Here is a 13,996-nt window from a genome sequence, read left to right on the forward strand (position 1 = left end):
GTTATAAGGGTGCCAACTGACGTCTTGTCCTTACCCCACAGAGAAGAACATGGATGTGTTAGATTTCCCATTCTTTCTTCTGTGCTGCCTCAGTATGAGCAATGCTGAAAGCAGGCAGATATCATTTACTCTCTATAGTTCTGAGGCTGCCCTGTATAACTCTGCTAGTGCCAGGGCTGAATTTAAGCTACTTTTGTTTCAGAATTGGACAGAGAATTTTTTACATATACTTTGCGTTGCGCCCAAATGTATCAGATAGTAGTTGCCGACTGTCACTGTTCTAGGTTACATTCAAAGCAGCGAGGCAGATATGACAGGTTTCATACTCTACCTGTAGAATCTACACTCCCCTGGTTTCTTATAATTTTGAATTTCCATATTAATCATGTATAAAAACATAACCTGGCCTTATGAAAACCCATTTTTTTTTTATGCTTCCAAATCCATGAAGGTGTGGAACTTTGAGACAATAGATGCTGCTGATTCTGTGGATGACACAGGGTTACTGGAGGTGGAGCCTATGAATGAACTTCATGTTGGCAGGAATGTCAGTCTGAGTTTCATGTCAAAAGTTCATGACTGTGGACAGCCTGTTTGGTACGCTCAGGTAAGATACACTTAAGTACATACACCCTGTGGAGAAACACAGAATGAGGGAGGTGATGTTAAGTAACAGCAGGAGTCCATTACAAATCATAGAATCATAGAATCATTGAGGTTGGAAAAGACCTCTAAGATCATCGAGTCCAACCGTCGACCCAACACCACCACCCACTAAACCATGTCCCTAAGTGCCTCATCTACTCGTCTTTTAAATACCTCCAGGGATGGGGACTCAACCACTTCCCTGGGCAGCCTGTTCCAATGTTTCACCACTCTTTCAGTAAAGAAATTTTTCCTTACATCCAATCTAAACCTCCCCTGGCGCAACTTGAGGCCATTTCCTCTCGTCATATCGCTAGTTACTTGGGAGAAGAGACCGACACCCACCTCGCTACAACCTCCTTTCAGGTAGTTGTAGAGAGCGATGAGGTCTCCCCTCAGCCTCCTTTTCTCCAGGCTAAATCAGTACGTTTCTTTTTTGTAGAATTCAATCTTCTTCTGGATATATATATAATCTTCTTATTTTTTATATATATATAATCTTCTTTCAAACACTGGAACAGGCTTGCTAGAGAGGTGGTTTATGTCCCATGCCTGTCAGTGTTTGAGGCATTTGGACAATGCCCTGAATAATATGCTTTAACTTTTGGTCAGCCCTGAATTGGTCAGGCAGTTGGACTAGATGATTATTGTAAGTCCCTTTCAACTGAACTCAACTATGCTATGCTATGCTATGCTATGCTATTCTATTCTATTCTATTCTATTCTATTCTATTCTATTCTATATTTTTAGTGTATAGTATAGTAACTATACACTAGTTACTAGAGTCTCACCAGTGTGAGACTCTGGCTTTCAGAGCCAGAACTGCATAAGAATAGGAGAATGTCAAAAGGTATTGTCCAAGTTCTGTTATCCTGGACTGATAGATAGGACTGACAGGACCAACATCACCACATTCAGTCATTTCTGTTTCGTAATGATAATCATTAAGGAATTTTTAAGGAGCCATTGTGGGCGGTTTTATTTCCAAATTGAGTTTGAAAATATTCACGTTACATGTTTTGTTTTTTCTTCTTCAGGATACCAATGGAGCAATCTGGAAGCTAGATTTGACTTTTTCAAATATGGTAAGTTTCTTTTCTTTTCCTTTCTTCTGATTTTTTCAATTCCTCTGCAATAACTTCCTTTAACTACACTGGATGCATCTGCAATGAAGTTTGTGTTCTATGAAGCTGCACAGTTGAAAATTTTAGCATTGAAACAATTTTTTTTTTCTCAAAAATTTATTTTCATAATGTTATTGATTATGATTGTACAGGATTATAAAAAATAATTTGATTTTTGATTCCTGAAATTTTGGCTGCCAAATTCAAGTTACCTTAAAGGAGTTTTATTCTCATAAACTGGTAATAAAAGTTGCATGGATGCAGGAAATTAGTTCAAGGAGTATTGGTATATCCTATCTGGATAGGTGTTTGAAACAATCCTTACTGTTGTCTCTAAATGACATAAAGAACTAGGATAAACAAGGAGAAGATGAAATGCACTTCACATGTTTTATCCTGCTGGTTACTAGTGTTACTGCTGGAGATGTTTTTGATGGAGAAATAGATGACACAGTTAAAATGGGGGCATTTAATTTTAGCTCCCAAACATAGTAAAGTAAATGGGAGCAATCCCTTTGACTGGAATAAAGTTCTGTGGCAACAGGTAAAATTATGTTCCAAGAATTTATGGTAAATAAATAATGTACAAAGCCTACTATAAAAACTGATGTAAAAAACGTATAGCAAAACGTGGAATTCCTTGGATGATGAAATGATTTCCCAGGCAGCATAAGCCCTAGGCTTGAGAGCATTTTCTTTGCCTTCAGAGCAACAGCTGTTTGTTAAAAATACTAATTCCAAGCCTGATACCACTTAATGAAAGGCATTCCCCTTTATTTTCTCATAGAAAATGATGAAATTTTAAATGAACTTAATGTTCCTACACTAATTTTGCTCATGATCTTCCTATGAACATTTAAATAAAAAAAAAAAAAAGGGAATTGCATATAGGTACCTCATGCATGTCAAATTTTGTTCACACAAACAGCACCTGTCTAGATTTTTTCAGGTTTTGCAGGTAGGTATGCCTCACAATACTTTGTAAGTGCAGCTCCAGAATGTAGCAGAATTTCTGTTCTTCTGTTTTGCACTGCAGACCCATGATCCAGAGTGCCTGTATACCTTTCACTCTGGAAGAATTGAAGCCATGAGTGTCTCTCCCATTACATATCTTCTGGCCACCACTGCGCTTGACCGTAAGGACACTATTCCTTTCCTCTCATACCACTGTAATTGTTGTTTTTGAAGAGCAATGATGCTTGGTTTGGAACTATTCTGTTTTGAACTGAAGTTGTGTATTTGCTCTTGAAAAGTCAAAAGTCACTTTACAGACAATTGTTATTCCTGGGATCAGCTCTTTAATAGTTAAGACAAATCATTTATGTTTTGAAATAATGCATTAAGGCTCCTTCATCTGGGGTTTTAACGAGACAAGTTTTTAATGGGAAGCTTTGTAAATACTGTTCATTCTGAAGGAATGGCTGAAAAGATGAGACATTTGGTGTGAATAACAGCACTTGTATTCAAGGCTCTGGATCGATGTGTTGGGATCTTTGTTTTTTAAGGAATTACATACATCTCTAGCATTGCATAAGTTATTGTGAATATTCATATTTGTGGCTTTCTTAGAAAATGCAATAGCTATCATGCTCTCAACAACAGCTAACATGTAATTACAGACATATTTAACTTATACAAATATTGCAGTTTAGGCCTCTCACAGTTAGCTTTATCATGGTTTGAAAGAAGAACCACTGGCCCGAACGTTAACAATGTCGTTTACACTTCGCAGAAAACGCTACAAGGTCTTTAACTCAATTCTTGTCAGCGGTACCTTGTCATTTGTCTGTGTTATACAATGTACTCGCATTTCTAGCCTGAAGACAAACTCCTACCAGTCGAGCAAATGACACTTAGGATATATGCCAGCTGGAATGGAATTTTATGCAGACCAATATGTGTGTCTACTAATCTGTTTATTTCAGCTCTGGTGAAATTGGCTTTTCTTTGGACAATATCCCATTTTCATACATTTAAATATTTTCCTCCCTAGGGAATGCCAGGTAGTAGCGTATCATCTTTTCCTGTGTTGTCAGTACAGATTTTCCTTACAGTATGCCACAATTCTGTGATTACTTGAAAATTACACGTGGTGGTCAGCATGCGACTTCTTATTACAGCCCTCAGCCCTGACAACTCCTGGGAGCCTGTAAGTTAAAGAGCGAAGAAAGCTTATATTTTGTTCATGAGCACCGTGCTAGCTATGGTACTCTGTAACCATCAGTCATGTCTTTCCAGATGGGCATTTGATACTCAAAGAGAAAAATTAATAACTTTCTATCCAGCTTTAAATAAATAGACATTTCTCCATAAATCTTAAAATGTAAGTGATGTTGCAAGAAATAAATTCTTACTGTCTCCTTTCCACACAGGTTCAGTGCGTATCTATGATTTCATCAGCAATAGTCAGCTGAGCGAAACTAAGTTTAAACAAGGAGGAACAGCACTGACGTGGGCACCTCGTGTTGTGAGTTTTTGCTATTGTGTTAATAAAAATTCATACGGGGCCTATAAGCCTGCCAGCATCAAGAAAGTTGCTCACAATACAAGACCTTAAAGAAGTCACTGTTAGGCCATGCTGGAATTTACTGTGGTAGTATGCATGTATAAGTTTGTGGAGTAGTATGTATGTATAATAGTATATGTACAGTTTGACTTTACTGTGGATTGTCAGGTATCCTGCTTTGTGTCTTCCTGAGATTTTAAAATTAGATCTCAGTGTGCAGTCCCAGGAAGTATTCTTAGTTTATAGACTAACAGCTTCTATTTAACCCACGCAGAGTAATTGTCAATTAACATGAGTTAGTTAACACATTTTGAAATGACAGCCCAGACAATCCACATACATTTGGAGATAAATCGTAAAAAACTGTTGCCAGAACTGATCATTTGTGGAGCGTGGAGTCTATCGCTTTTAGACATATTTGCTAATTTTAATTAAAATAGTGTCTAGTTATGTTCTTGAGGAAACATAGCAAGCCTGGTGGGTTAATTATAAGCGAAGTTATGGAGGAAAGTGCTTACTTGAATTTCCAAGGTGAAGGTAACACTGGAACAGTACTCTTATAACTATAATTCTGGCCATGCAGACTTTCAGGGATGCTCTTAGGTGATGATCTATACATTCAAGAGGTAAGCTGATTGCAACAATAAATTGTACAGCGTTACAAAACTGACTCAGTTCAGTTTTACAAAAGTTGGTACTAAACACAATCTGAAAAATCAAGGGTATTTAGTCTACCTAGCTGCATTTAAAATCCCATTAGATACTTACACATAACTTAAGGTGCTCAAATATATTTGAAAATCTGTGCTATTAATCTAAGAAAATTTCATCCAACATACTTTGAAGCATCTGTGTACTATAATATCCTCATAGGCAAGCTAGCAACATACAGGTTAGATAAGTGAACAGTGACGTGGATTTAAAACTGCCTAAATGGATGAGCCCCAGGGAATAGTGATCAGCAGCCTGAAGTCCAGTTAGAGGCACGTCTCTAGTGGTGTACCCTAGGGGTCATTATGGGTGCCAATATTCTTCATTAATTACCTGGACACTGGAACAGAGTGCACCCTCAGCAAGTTCGCAGATGATACAAAACTGAGAGGAGAGGCTGGTACTCTAGAGGGTTGTGCTGCCATTCAGGGGGATCTGGACAGGCTGGAGAATTGGGCTGAGGAGAATCTCATGATATTCATGATATTCAACAACGGAAAATGCAAAGTCCTGCATCTGGGGTGGAATAACCCCAGGCACCAGTCGCCTTGGGGCCCATCAGCTGGAAAGCAGTTCTGCAGGGAAGGATCTTGGGATCCTGGGGGACACCAATGCACCCAAAGAAGTCCAACAGCATCCTGGGCTGCATTAGGAAGAGCGTTACCAGCTGGTTGAAGGAGGTGATCCTTCAATCCTTACTCAGCACTGGGGAGGCCACATCTGGAGTGCTGGCTCCCTAGTAGAAGAAAGATACAGACTTAAAGGAGGGAGTAAACGCAGAGCCATAAATTTGAGGTCCATGAGTGACTCCCCTTGATCATTTGCTGAGCAATGCTATTGTACACCTGCTTATTACAGAGGGGCTTTTTAAGATAAGACATCACGGGCCGATGTCCCCAGATAACAGGAAGATAGTTATCCCCAGCTCCCTTCTGAACAATAAACTTTTTCATACCTTTTTCATACAATTTTGCCAATTGCTCACAGAGCTTATCCATTCACCCTCATCTCTTCACACAGCAATTCTCCTTCTGGTCTCATTTCTGGTGTGCATTAATATTGATCTGTGCCATGTCTGGAGCTGGCTCAGCTTGTAAATCACTTCAAGACACTACCATATATGGCTAATATCAGCTAAACCTAGTCCAGCTAGATCCAGCTAAAACACAGGCCTGTTTCTGCTAACTCTTCTCTCACAATTCAAGCCTGTCTACATTATTAGAAATTGGCTTACCTACAGGGCCTATGGTAAAGACTCCATAGCCTCCTCTTTCCATCTCAAGTAGCTGTCTCTGTGGACAACTGTACTTTACATGGAGTCAGCCAGACCCGTCTGTGCCCTCACCTCTTCAAAAATCATACCCACATTTGATGCCCAATATTATATTCAGGGTAATGTAATAATTACTTTTTTGAGTTCCAATTCTTCTCCTTAAAAGCTACTGATACATTTTTATATACATATATATATATATATCAGTATGAATTATCTCTTCCTCAGAGGTTACAACCACATCCTCATTAACATTTTCAGTCTCAATGGCATGTTATCAGTAAAAAACCAAACAACCCAACCCAAAAAATAACTCCCAGTCCTCCCACTCACTTTACGGTAGCTTATTAGAGAGAATAAACATTTCCCATGTATGAAACATTCTTTGTGCTTTAGCAACACTTCCATGTAAGATGAGTTACAGGTTAACACCAGAGCATGTGCCATACAGATTCTTATCCTAAGCTCTCAGATGTACGCTGTGATTTTTTTTCTTCATTCTTCCACTCAAAGGTAAATCCTAAAGGAGGTCTAATTGCGGTGGGGTTTGAAGATGGTGTTGTCCGCATAATTGAAGTTTATGATCCCAAAGGACTGCCCGTTCTTGCAGGACAGACCAATACAGAGAATGCAGAGATAAATCTGAAACAAGCTTTCAAACCTCATGCTACTGCAGTTACAGCCTTGGCATATGAACGAAATGGAGATGTGCTTGCCACAGGGGTATGTATCACTTCTTTTGGTTATTTTTATTAAGCCACAGATGTAGAGATTATTTAAAGAGGTAAGGTAAAGTTTGTTTACTGACAACAGTTATACTTCTGTTATTGCTGTTGATCACTTCTTGTAGTTCTCTGCAGTGCTGGGGGAAGAGAAGGATCCATTTGCACTCACATTTGTTTTCTGAAGGAAAGCAACCGTGCAATTCATACAATTCATTTTGTGAATTACTGGACTGTTTAGTGTGAATTCTGTAGTCCCCTCTGAAGATGGATTTTGTTCATTTTGGAATTAGTTTAGTAGTATCTTGGAATTAGTAAAGGCAAGTCTGTTCGTACACCACCTTGGCAGCACTCCAGCTGCTACCCAGCACTGCTTGGCCTTACAACAAGATCGACCAGTTGGTTAGTCAGTGTGCCTGCTAGTCTCTGAGATGACTTTCAGTCAGTGTGGTCTCTCTTTTTAAAAGCTAGCCTTCAGCCATGATCAGTGCATTTGCAGTTACATGTTCCTTGAGCTGAATCGCCATGCATTTCACTTAATGCAGGATTTAGGCTGCCATGCATCATGTTGTGCAGCAGTTCTGGATTTTCTTGTTATCCAGGGAAATCAGCGCGTGCTGTCTTACCTGAAAAATCGGGCCTGAGCCTAAGCTTTAAAGGAGCTCCTGGGGCAATGGGCAGAAAGCACACGGCTAGGGATGCGAGGCAAGGGCTGTCAGGACAATTAAGCGCTATGGGTGCACTCAGGGCCCTGGAGCAAGATGGGCAGGATTTTTATTTCCTCCCTGTAATCATCGTGGAAGGCCAATTCTAAGTTCCAAGGTACTTGTAAGTCCCCCTGTTGAGCCACAAAACATTTCAAGTACCTGTTTATGTCATAAAGTACTTACAGTCTTTTGAATTTTTGGTCAGCTTTGATTCAGTCATCTTTGTTTTCTTTTTCTCAGAGTAAGGACAAAACTGTTTTCTTTTTTGCTGTTGAAGATGAATACAAGCCAATTGGATTCATCTGTGTCCCTGGGCCTGTGCAGGCATTACAGTGGTCTCCACCTTCTCATGTGAGTAATGGATGTTTGTTTTCTTTCCTTTCCTACAGTGTTAAAAAGTCATTTTGAAAAGAACTTCCAATGAAAATAGATGAAGATCCATGACCCTAACCATGTTCTCTACAGACAATGCAAAAGATGTTTTGCTACTTTGTTCTTCATGCTGCTTCAGAATGACAGACAGGTTCTGTGTAGCTGTATCTCTGGTTCAGTCACTTTGGACATATTTTGGACTTCGGATAATAAAGAGCAGAAACATATGCAAACCACAAAATTTTGCTCAGCTTTTTTAGTTCCTGCCTTGAAGAAACAAGCCTCTGCCTTAGCTTTTGGAGGGTCTTAGTCTTCTTTGATAAAAGAGTTATTTGAGCATTTTTGTGCCTCTTGCCCATATTAAAACAGGCTTTTTGCAAAACTTTCGTACCACATTAAGAAAGCTTTTGGGTGCTTCTTGGAATTCACAGTCTGTGTTTGAAGTGTGTCAGTGACATATTCAAATAGATTCTTGCTAATATTTTAAAAGTTTTATAAGGTTAGAGTAACATCTGAAATTTTGGTTGGTCCAGTATTCTTTCTTAGAGGGGAGATTGTCAGCATCTAAATATCATGAACAAAGTGGCCAGCAAGATACACTATACTGGTGCACAGTGGCGAAGTGTAGCTATTATTGCTTGTTCATGGGAACTGATAAAAACTGTGTTGGCAAAAGAACTCTTGCTGGTATGAACTCTATCTTACTGCAGAAATGACAGATCTTGATCTGACAGTTGCATTTTGAGTCCTTTCCTTGAGGACAAGGTACTCCTACTTACTAAAAAAGCACCCATCATGTCTTTGATATGTTAGATTCCCTCTGAGTAATTTTGGCTACTGGTATCGGGTCTCCACTGCTAGATGTGAACACTTACTAAACACAGTACAAGCATCTGAGTGTTACACTACTTTTTTTTCTCTTAAAAAAAAACACCTTGGGGATTAAATACTATATATTTAATGAATGCATCTGTAAGGCTCAGATTTTATATACCCAAGAACCGTATCATTACTAGTTAAGGTTTCCATAGCAACTCTAGTATGCCCCCTTTGCACATTTTTAGTGACGGATCAGATAAAATAAGCCTCTCTCTGTTCTCCAGATAGCTTATGAAAATTGAAACTAAATACAGGCTGGCCTTTTAAAATCTCAAAACACTAAATAATTATTACCCTCACCTCACCTATTCTTCCTAACTTTGCATTTTAAAGGACCTGGCAGGTACCAGCAAAGAACAAACAAACTCAAAGCAAAATAGCATTTGGCAAGATTCCGAGCCCAGTCTTGAAGATATAAGGGATTTATTAGTATAGAAACATATGAACTTTCAAACAATTATCAAACCAAAAACTCAGCTCCTAACTTTTGGGTCAGATGCATTCTTTAATTTAACCAAACTCCCAAAATATCATCATGCTGCTTCCAAGCTAGACAGTGTCAGAATGATAGCTGTTTTGTATATGACAAGGACTTCTTCAATTCCTTAGCTTTGCCTAGGATACATAGTGTAAAAGAAGCTCACTGATTTCTGATGTCCATTTAAAAGTGTCCATTTAAATAAGAGCACAGTTAGAGTTAATGCCTCCTGGCTGGAGCTTGGCTTTGTGCTTATGCATCTTTTGACTAACTTTTTCCCATTTCTCTCAATTCCATGTATACATCTGCCCTGTACTTGTATTTTTTTGTGTTTTTGTACAGGTGAAGAGCACGCTGCTCATCCTTTGTGAGAATGGCTTTGCTCTCCAGGTTCCTGGCCCTCTCCCTGAGGAACAGGATACAGTGTCCACCTATCAAATAAAAAACCTGCCAACACAGTACTTCCATTTTTATAGTATTAAATCGCGAATCAAGGTAAAGAACTCTCCTGTGGAGGAATTTCATGTTCTTCATGTGTCAGAGGACAAAAGTACCCAAAAAGGTTTCTAGTCCCTGTATTGCATCATAGGATCTTTGCTAAGCTTCTTGAAGGGGAAGGCCAGGTAGAGTCCATTTGTGGCTGAGTTTCAACATTTGAAATTACAAGTTGTTGTCTGTTTATTCAAATAGAACATACATCACACTGAAAGCATGATGTGCATTTTGATCAGAATTAGAAGATAGCATTAGTGAAAGGGAAAGGTAGTATAGTGCATTAGTTCTCAAAATATTTTCATTTTGGTAATTTTCAGAAAAAGTATGTTTCTTGTGGTTGATGTTAGCCCTGTAGGAAATTCCTTTGAACAGTCATAAAACACCCTTTGAACAGTCATAAAACACCCATGTGGTCACTTTGAGGCAAGCATGAAACATCTTTTTTTTTTTTTTTTTTACAGCAGTTATATATTTCTGATTTTTTTTAATGTTGTAATAACTTTAAAGGGGTGGTTTTTATTTCTGAATGAGAACTAGCATTTTAGAAGATCTGTGGGACCAAAGGAAGAGAGTTATTCCAGCTCTCAGCTGTAGTTAATTTTGTGAAATTAAGAAGCAAGCTGGTGTTAGGTTCAGGAGCAGAGTTCCAGTGAGCAGGCTCTTAGTCCCATGTTCAATCCACCACAATCCAACAGCCTCTCTGGTTCTATTCTTAACCTGTGATTTCTCTTTCTCTATTAACTGTTTCTGTCTTCTGAGTGGTGCATTACTGAATGTCAGGCAAAGCCTCATTTCTTGTTATAACTAGGAGGAAGTCAGCATTCAGGTGAAAGATTTTGTGGTGGTTTTCTCACAGGAAGAACCAGAAGAATGATCACAAACCTAGCATACATATGTAAGGAAAGATTGAAAGAATGTATGTGGAGTTTTGTTGGGTTTTGTTTTTGGGTTTTTTAGTCAAAAGAAAAGAATACTGTTGGGAGACAGTATAAGTCTTTAAAAATAGAAAAGGTTTCTACAGAGAGAAAGAATATTAATTGTTCTCTTTTTCCTCTGGGAATAGATCAATAATTAATAAGTCGCAACGAGGATGTTTTAGATAAGATGTAAGGAAAGATTTCTAACAGTGAGGGTGGTGAAGCACTGAAATAGTTTGCATAGGCTGTAGAGTCCCCATAGCAGGAGATTTTTAAAGGGTAGGTCAGACAAACATCAGCTGATAATATTTGTTTAGCTGATTCTGCTTTCAGGCAAAAGAATGCTCTTTTGAGATCCTTTCCAGACCTTTCTCTATGATTTGCTATCTAATATCTTCTTAGGAAGATCCTGTTTTAGAGAATGTTTGATATTTGTTTATGCTAAAGTAAGCTTGAATGGAAAGGGGGTTTTAAAGGTTTTATAAATCTGCAAATGTCTTCCCTTCAGTATTCAGAAGAAGTAAAGTCCATTACAACTTCTTTTTTTTACTCTACATCAATGATGCACTAGAACTCGGGAGTTTGAATTCAGCTTTCCAGCACTTTTCTTTCTCCTGGGCATGCAGGGGACAGGGCTTAGGAGTTCTGCAGAAGTAGTATGCTCATAGTGGTTAATATTGGGAATAATCTCTCTGAGGAAATGCTGAAGTCTGCTTCTCAAGCAGAATGGTTTCTGTTTCAAAGGACCATGAGTTAAAATACTTCAGAGAAGGGAAATGGGGGGCATTCCACTGGGGACTCCCATGAAGTCTGGTTGATCTCCACTTAGTTGATGGAAAAGAGATTTCTCCAGATATTCTGTATGTATAATGCCAGGACCACCTTGGATTTCATTTACGAGACTCCTTCAGTCAGTAGTGCGTGGAGTGCCTTGGTTTCATGTCTCTGTGTTTCTCTGCTTGTTGTAATAGCTGGAAGAGGCGATCGCACTGAGAGAGAAAAAAAAGCAGGAGAAGGAGAAAGCAAAACTTGAATGGATAAAGCAGCAACAGGAGATGGGAAAGGAGATAGAAGAGCAACAACCTGAAGAGGAACCCGAAGAAGAGCCATTGCCACCTCTCTACATGCCAGAGGAGCCCAGTCCCATCCTCTGTGGGTTTTATTCAGCACCAGGAAAATTTTGGCTTTCCTTGGTAAGTCAATTTTTATTTTATGTTGATGGGATTGCAAGATGTGGCAACCTTCCCTTCACCTCTGGGTGCCTTAAAAAACTGATTATCTGAAATCTGCCATCTCTAGGTCATGGAATTCCCTTCATACTTGATAGTTTCAGTGGTCTTTGTGAAGTAAACCAGTAGTGTCACTCCAGTTCAGATTGTTCAATAAGTTTCCAATAGGTACGCTTCTTGGTGATGCCTGAATGGGCACAAAGGCTAAGCTGTTCCCTCACAAGCAGAAGGCAGAATCTTAACATATTGGTAGGATGGCTTGTACTGCCAGTGATCATGAGAGATTTTTCTCTGTGGGTAAATAGGATCTCTAGATGTTTGGAAGTAACATTTCCTAACCTATCGTAGAACCTTAAGAAAGGAAGAATTATTCTGAAAATTGCATTTATCTGGACAGCTGCTTCAGTGTTCTTCTGTCACCATTTCTTTATGGTCCTTCTCTTCTTCAGGGTGGGTATGACTCAGGGTTCCTCTATCATTGTGAATTCTCGAATGATCACCAAGATGACCCTGAAAACAGGAAAGATGAACCCTTTGAAGTGATTCCTATTGAGGACACCGACGACAATCCCATCCACCAAATCTCCTTCTGGTAAAACATTGTAGTGTAACAGATAGCTTTGTGATAAAGCTTGACGAAATTGAACTTGGAAGGGAGGAGGGTACACTGCTTTGTCCCTTTTTAATTGTGGCTCAACTCTAGTGTGCAGGAACTCTGTCCGGTTTTCCTGGCACTGAGTTTCACTTAAAATTCCTAATGGACGCAGTTGGGCACTATGTCTGACAATAACTTAAAAAGCCGTTCAAAGATGAAAACATCTGATTTCTAATTAACTACTGATTAGGACTCAAACATCCTAGAGTGTAGAACTCAGGAGAACCATTAGAAGTCTCTGCAAATTGTAATAACCAGAACAGCTGTTCTTTTTTATAGTTAGCAAAGAGAGGACACAGTTACCCCTTGAGGAGAACACGGAGGGATCAGTCCATCCCTCTTGTGCAAAGAATACAGGCTTCCAGGACATTCTGTGAACTGTACGAATGAAAAGGGTGAACTATTTTCAGACTCTCAATATTAGGTTCCCTGTAAGGCTGGGCATGTTCTACATCTAAGGAGGCAGGTTTAGTTCAGGCTCTAATCTACAGCTGGCTGCATTCACCATCATCCGTACTAGGTGGAAAGCAGGGAAGGAAAACTGTTTTTCTAGCTCTGAACTTGGTGTCTGCTACCCTGCCCAACTCAGGGCTGAGACCAGTTCCATCATACCCAGCAAATGCTGGAACATTCCTGAGCAGCCAGTTAGCTGGAAAAAAGTTTGTAGTAGTATCACACAAACTTTAAATGGTCCAAATACTTTGCTCCCAGCTTACAAACGTGGGAAAGCTACATTTATTAAGCTAGATTAGCTCTTTTCAAGTATCACGTTTTGAGCTGTGGCCTTACTTGTTACAAGTTGCCTGCTATTACTGTTTCTCGTTGCTTATTTGACAGTACCAGCAGACTATTGATGTTCTGTGGGATGCAGAATGGCGCACTGCGTGTTTATCCTCTCCAAGATAAAGACCTCTCAATGAATACCCTGAAGGAATACTGGTCCTTCAATGTACATGACAATGATTATGGCCAGATCCAGGGGATCTGTTCTAGTTATGATGATAGGTTTCTGATTACCTGTGGTGGAGATGGAAACATTTTTACTTTCAACATCTTGTCTCCAGAGGATGTTCACAAAGAGCTAAAAGCCAAAATCCCCTCTCCTAGGGTAAGTCGCTACCCTCTTTCACTGAATTAGGCCTGTTTACAGTGAAACTACTGCAGGTGGGTAAAATCCAGTTCAATTATTTGGCATCATAGATCTTTCATAGCAAAAGCTGAGGTTTCCCAAACAATTTGGAAGAAGAGCTCTTGCAAAACATTCCCTAATAAACAGGCACTA

General features: G+C 39.3%; 1 protein-coding gene across 1 annotated transcript in view; it reads left to right on the plus strand.

The window, feature by feature from the left end:
• CFAP44 (cilia and flagella associated protein 44) overlaps positions 1 to 13,996 on the plus strand; it is a 48,554-nt gene that overhangs the window by 13,785 nt on the left and 20,773 nt on the right. Inside the window, exons 9-18 of the mRNA XM_076349168.1 lie at positions 452 to 607; positions 1,684 to 1,731; positions 2,807 to 2,906; positions 4,143 to 4,237; positions 6,774 to 6,983; positions 7,930 to 8,040; positions 9,761 to 9,913; positions 11,802 to 12,023; positions 12,509 to 12,651; positions 13,552 to 13,822. Coding sequence (XP_076205283.1) covers positions 452 to 607; positions 1,684 to 1,731; positions 2,807 to 2,906; positions 4,143 to 4,237; positions 6,774 to 6,983; positions 7,930 to 8,040; positions 9,761 to 9,913; positions 11,802 to 12,023; positions 12,509 to 12,651; positions 13,552 to 13,822 — 1,509 coding nt within the window. The remainder of the gene's footprint in view (positions 1 to 451; positions 608 to 1,683; positions 1,732 to 2,806; positions 2,907 to 4,142; positions 4,238 to 6,773; positions 6,984 to 7,929; positions 8,041 to 9,760; positions 9,914 to 11,801; positions 12,024 to 12,508; positions 12,652 to 13,551; positions 13,823 to 13,996) is intronic.

Source organism: Aptenodytes patagonicus, chromosome 1, assembly GCF_965638725.1.
Source record: "Aptenodytes patagonicus chromosome 1, bAptPat1.pri.cur, whole genome shotgun sequence".
Lineage (NCBI taxonomy): Eukaryota > Metazoa > Chordata > Aves > Sphenisciformes > Spheniscidae > Aptenodytes > Aptenodytes patagonicus.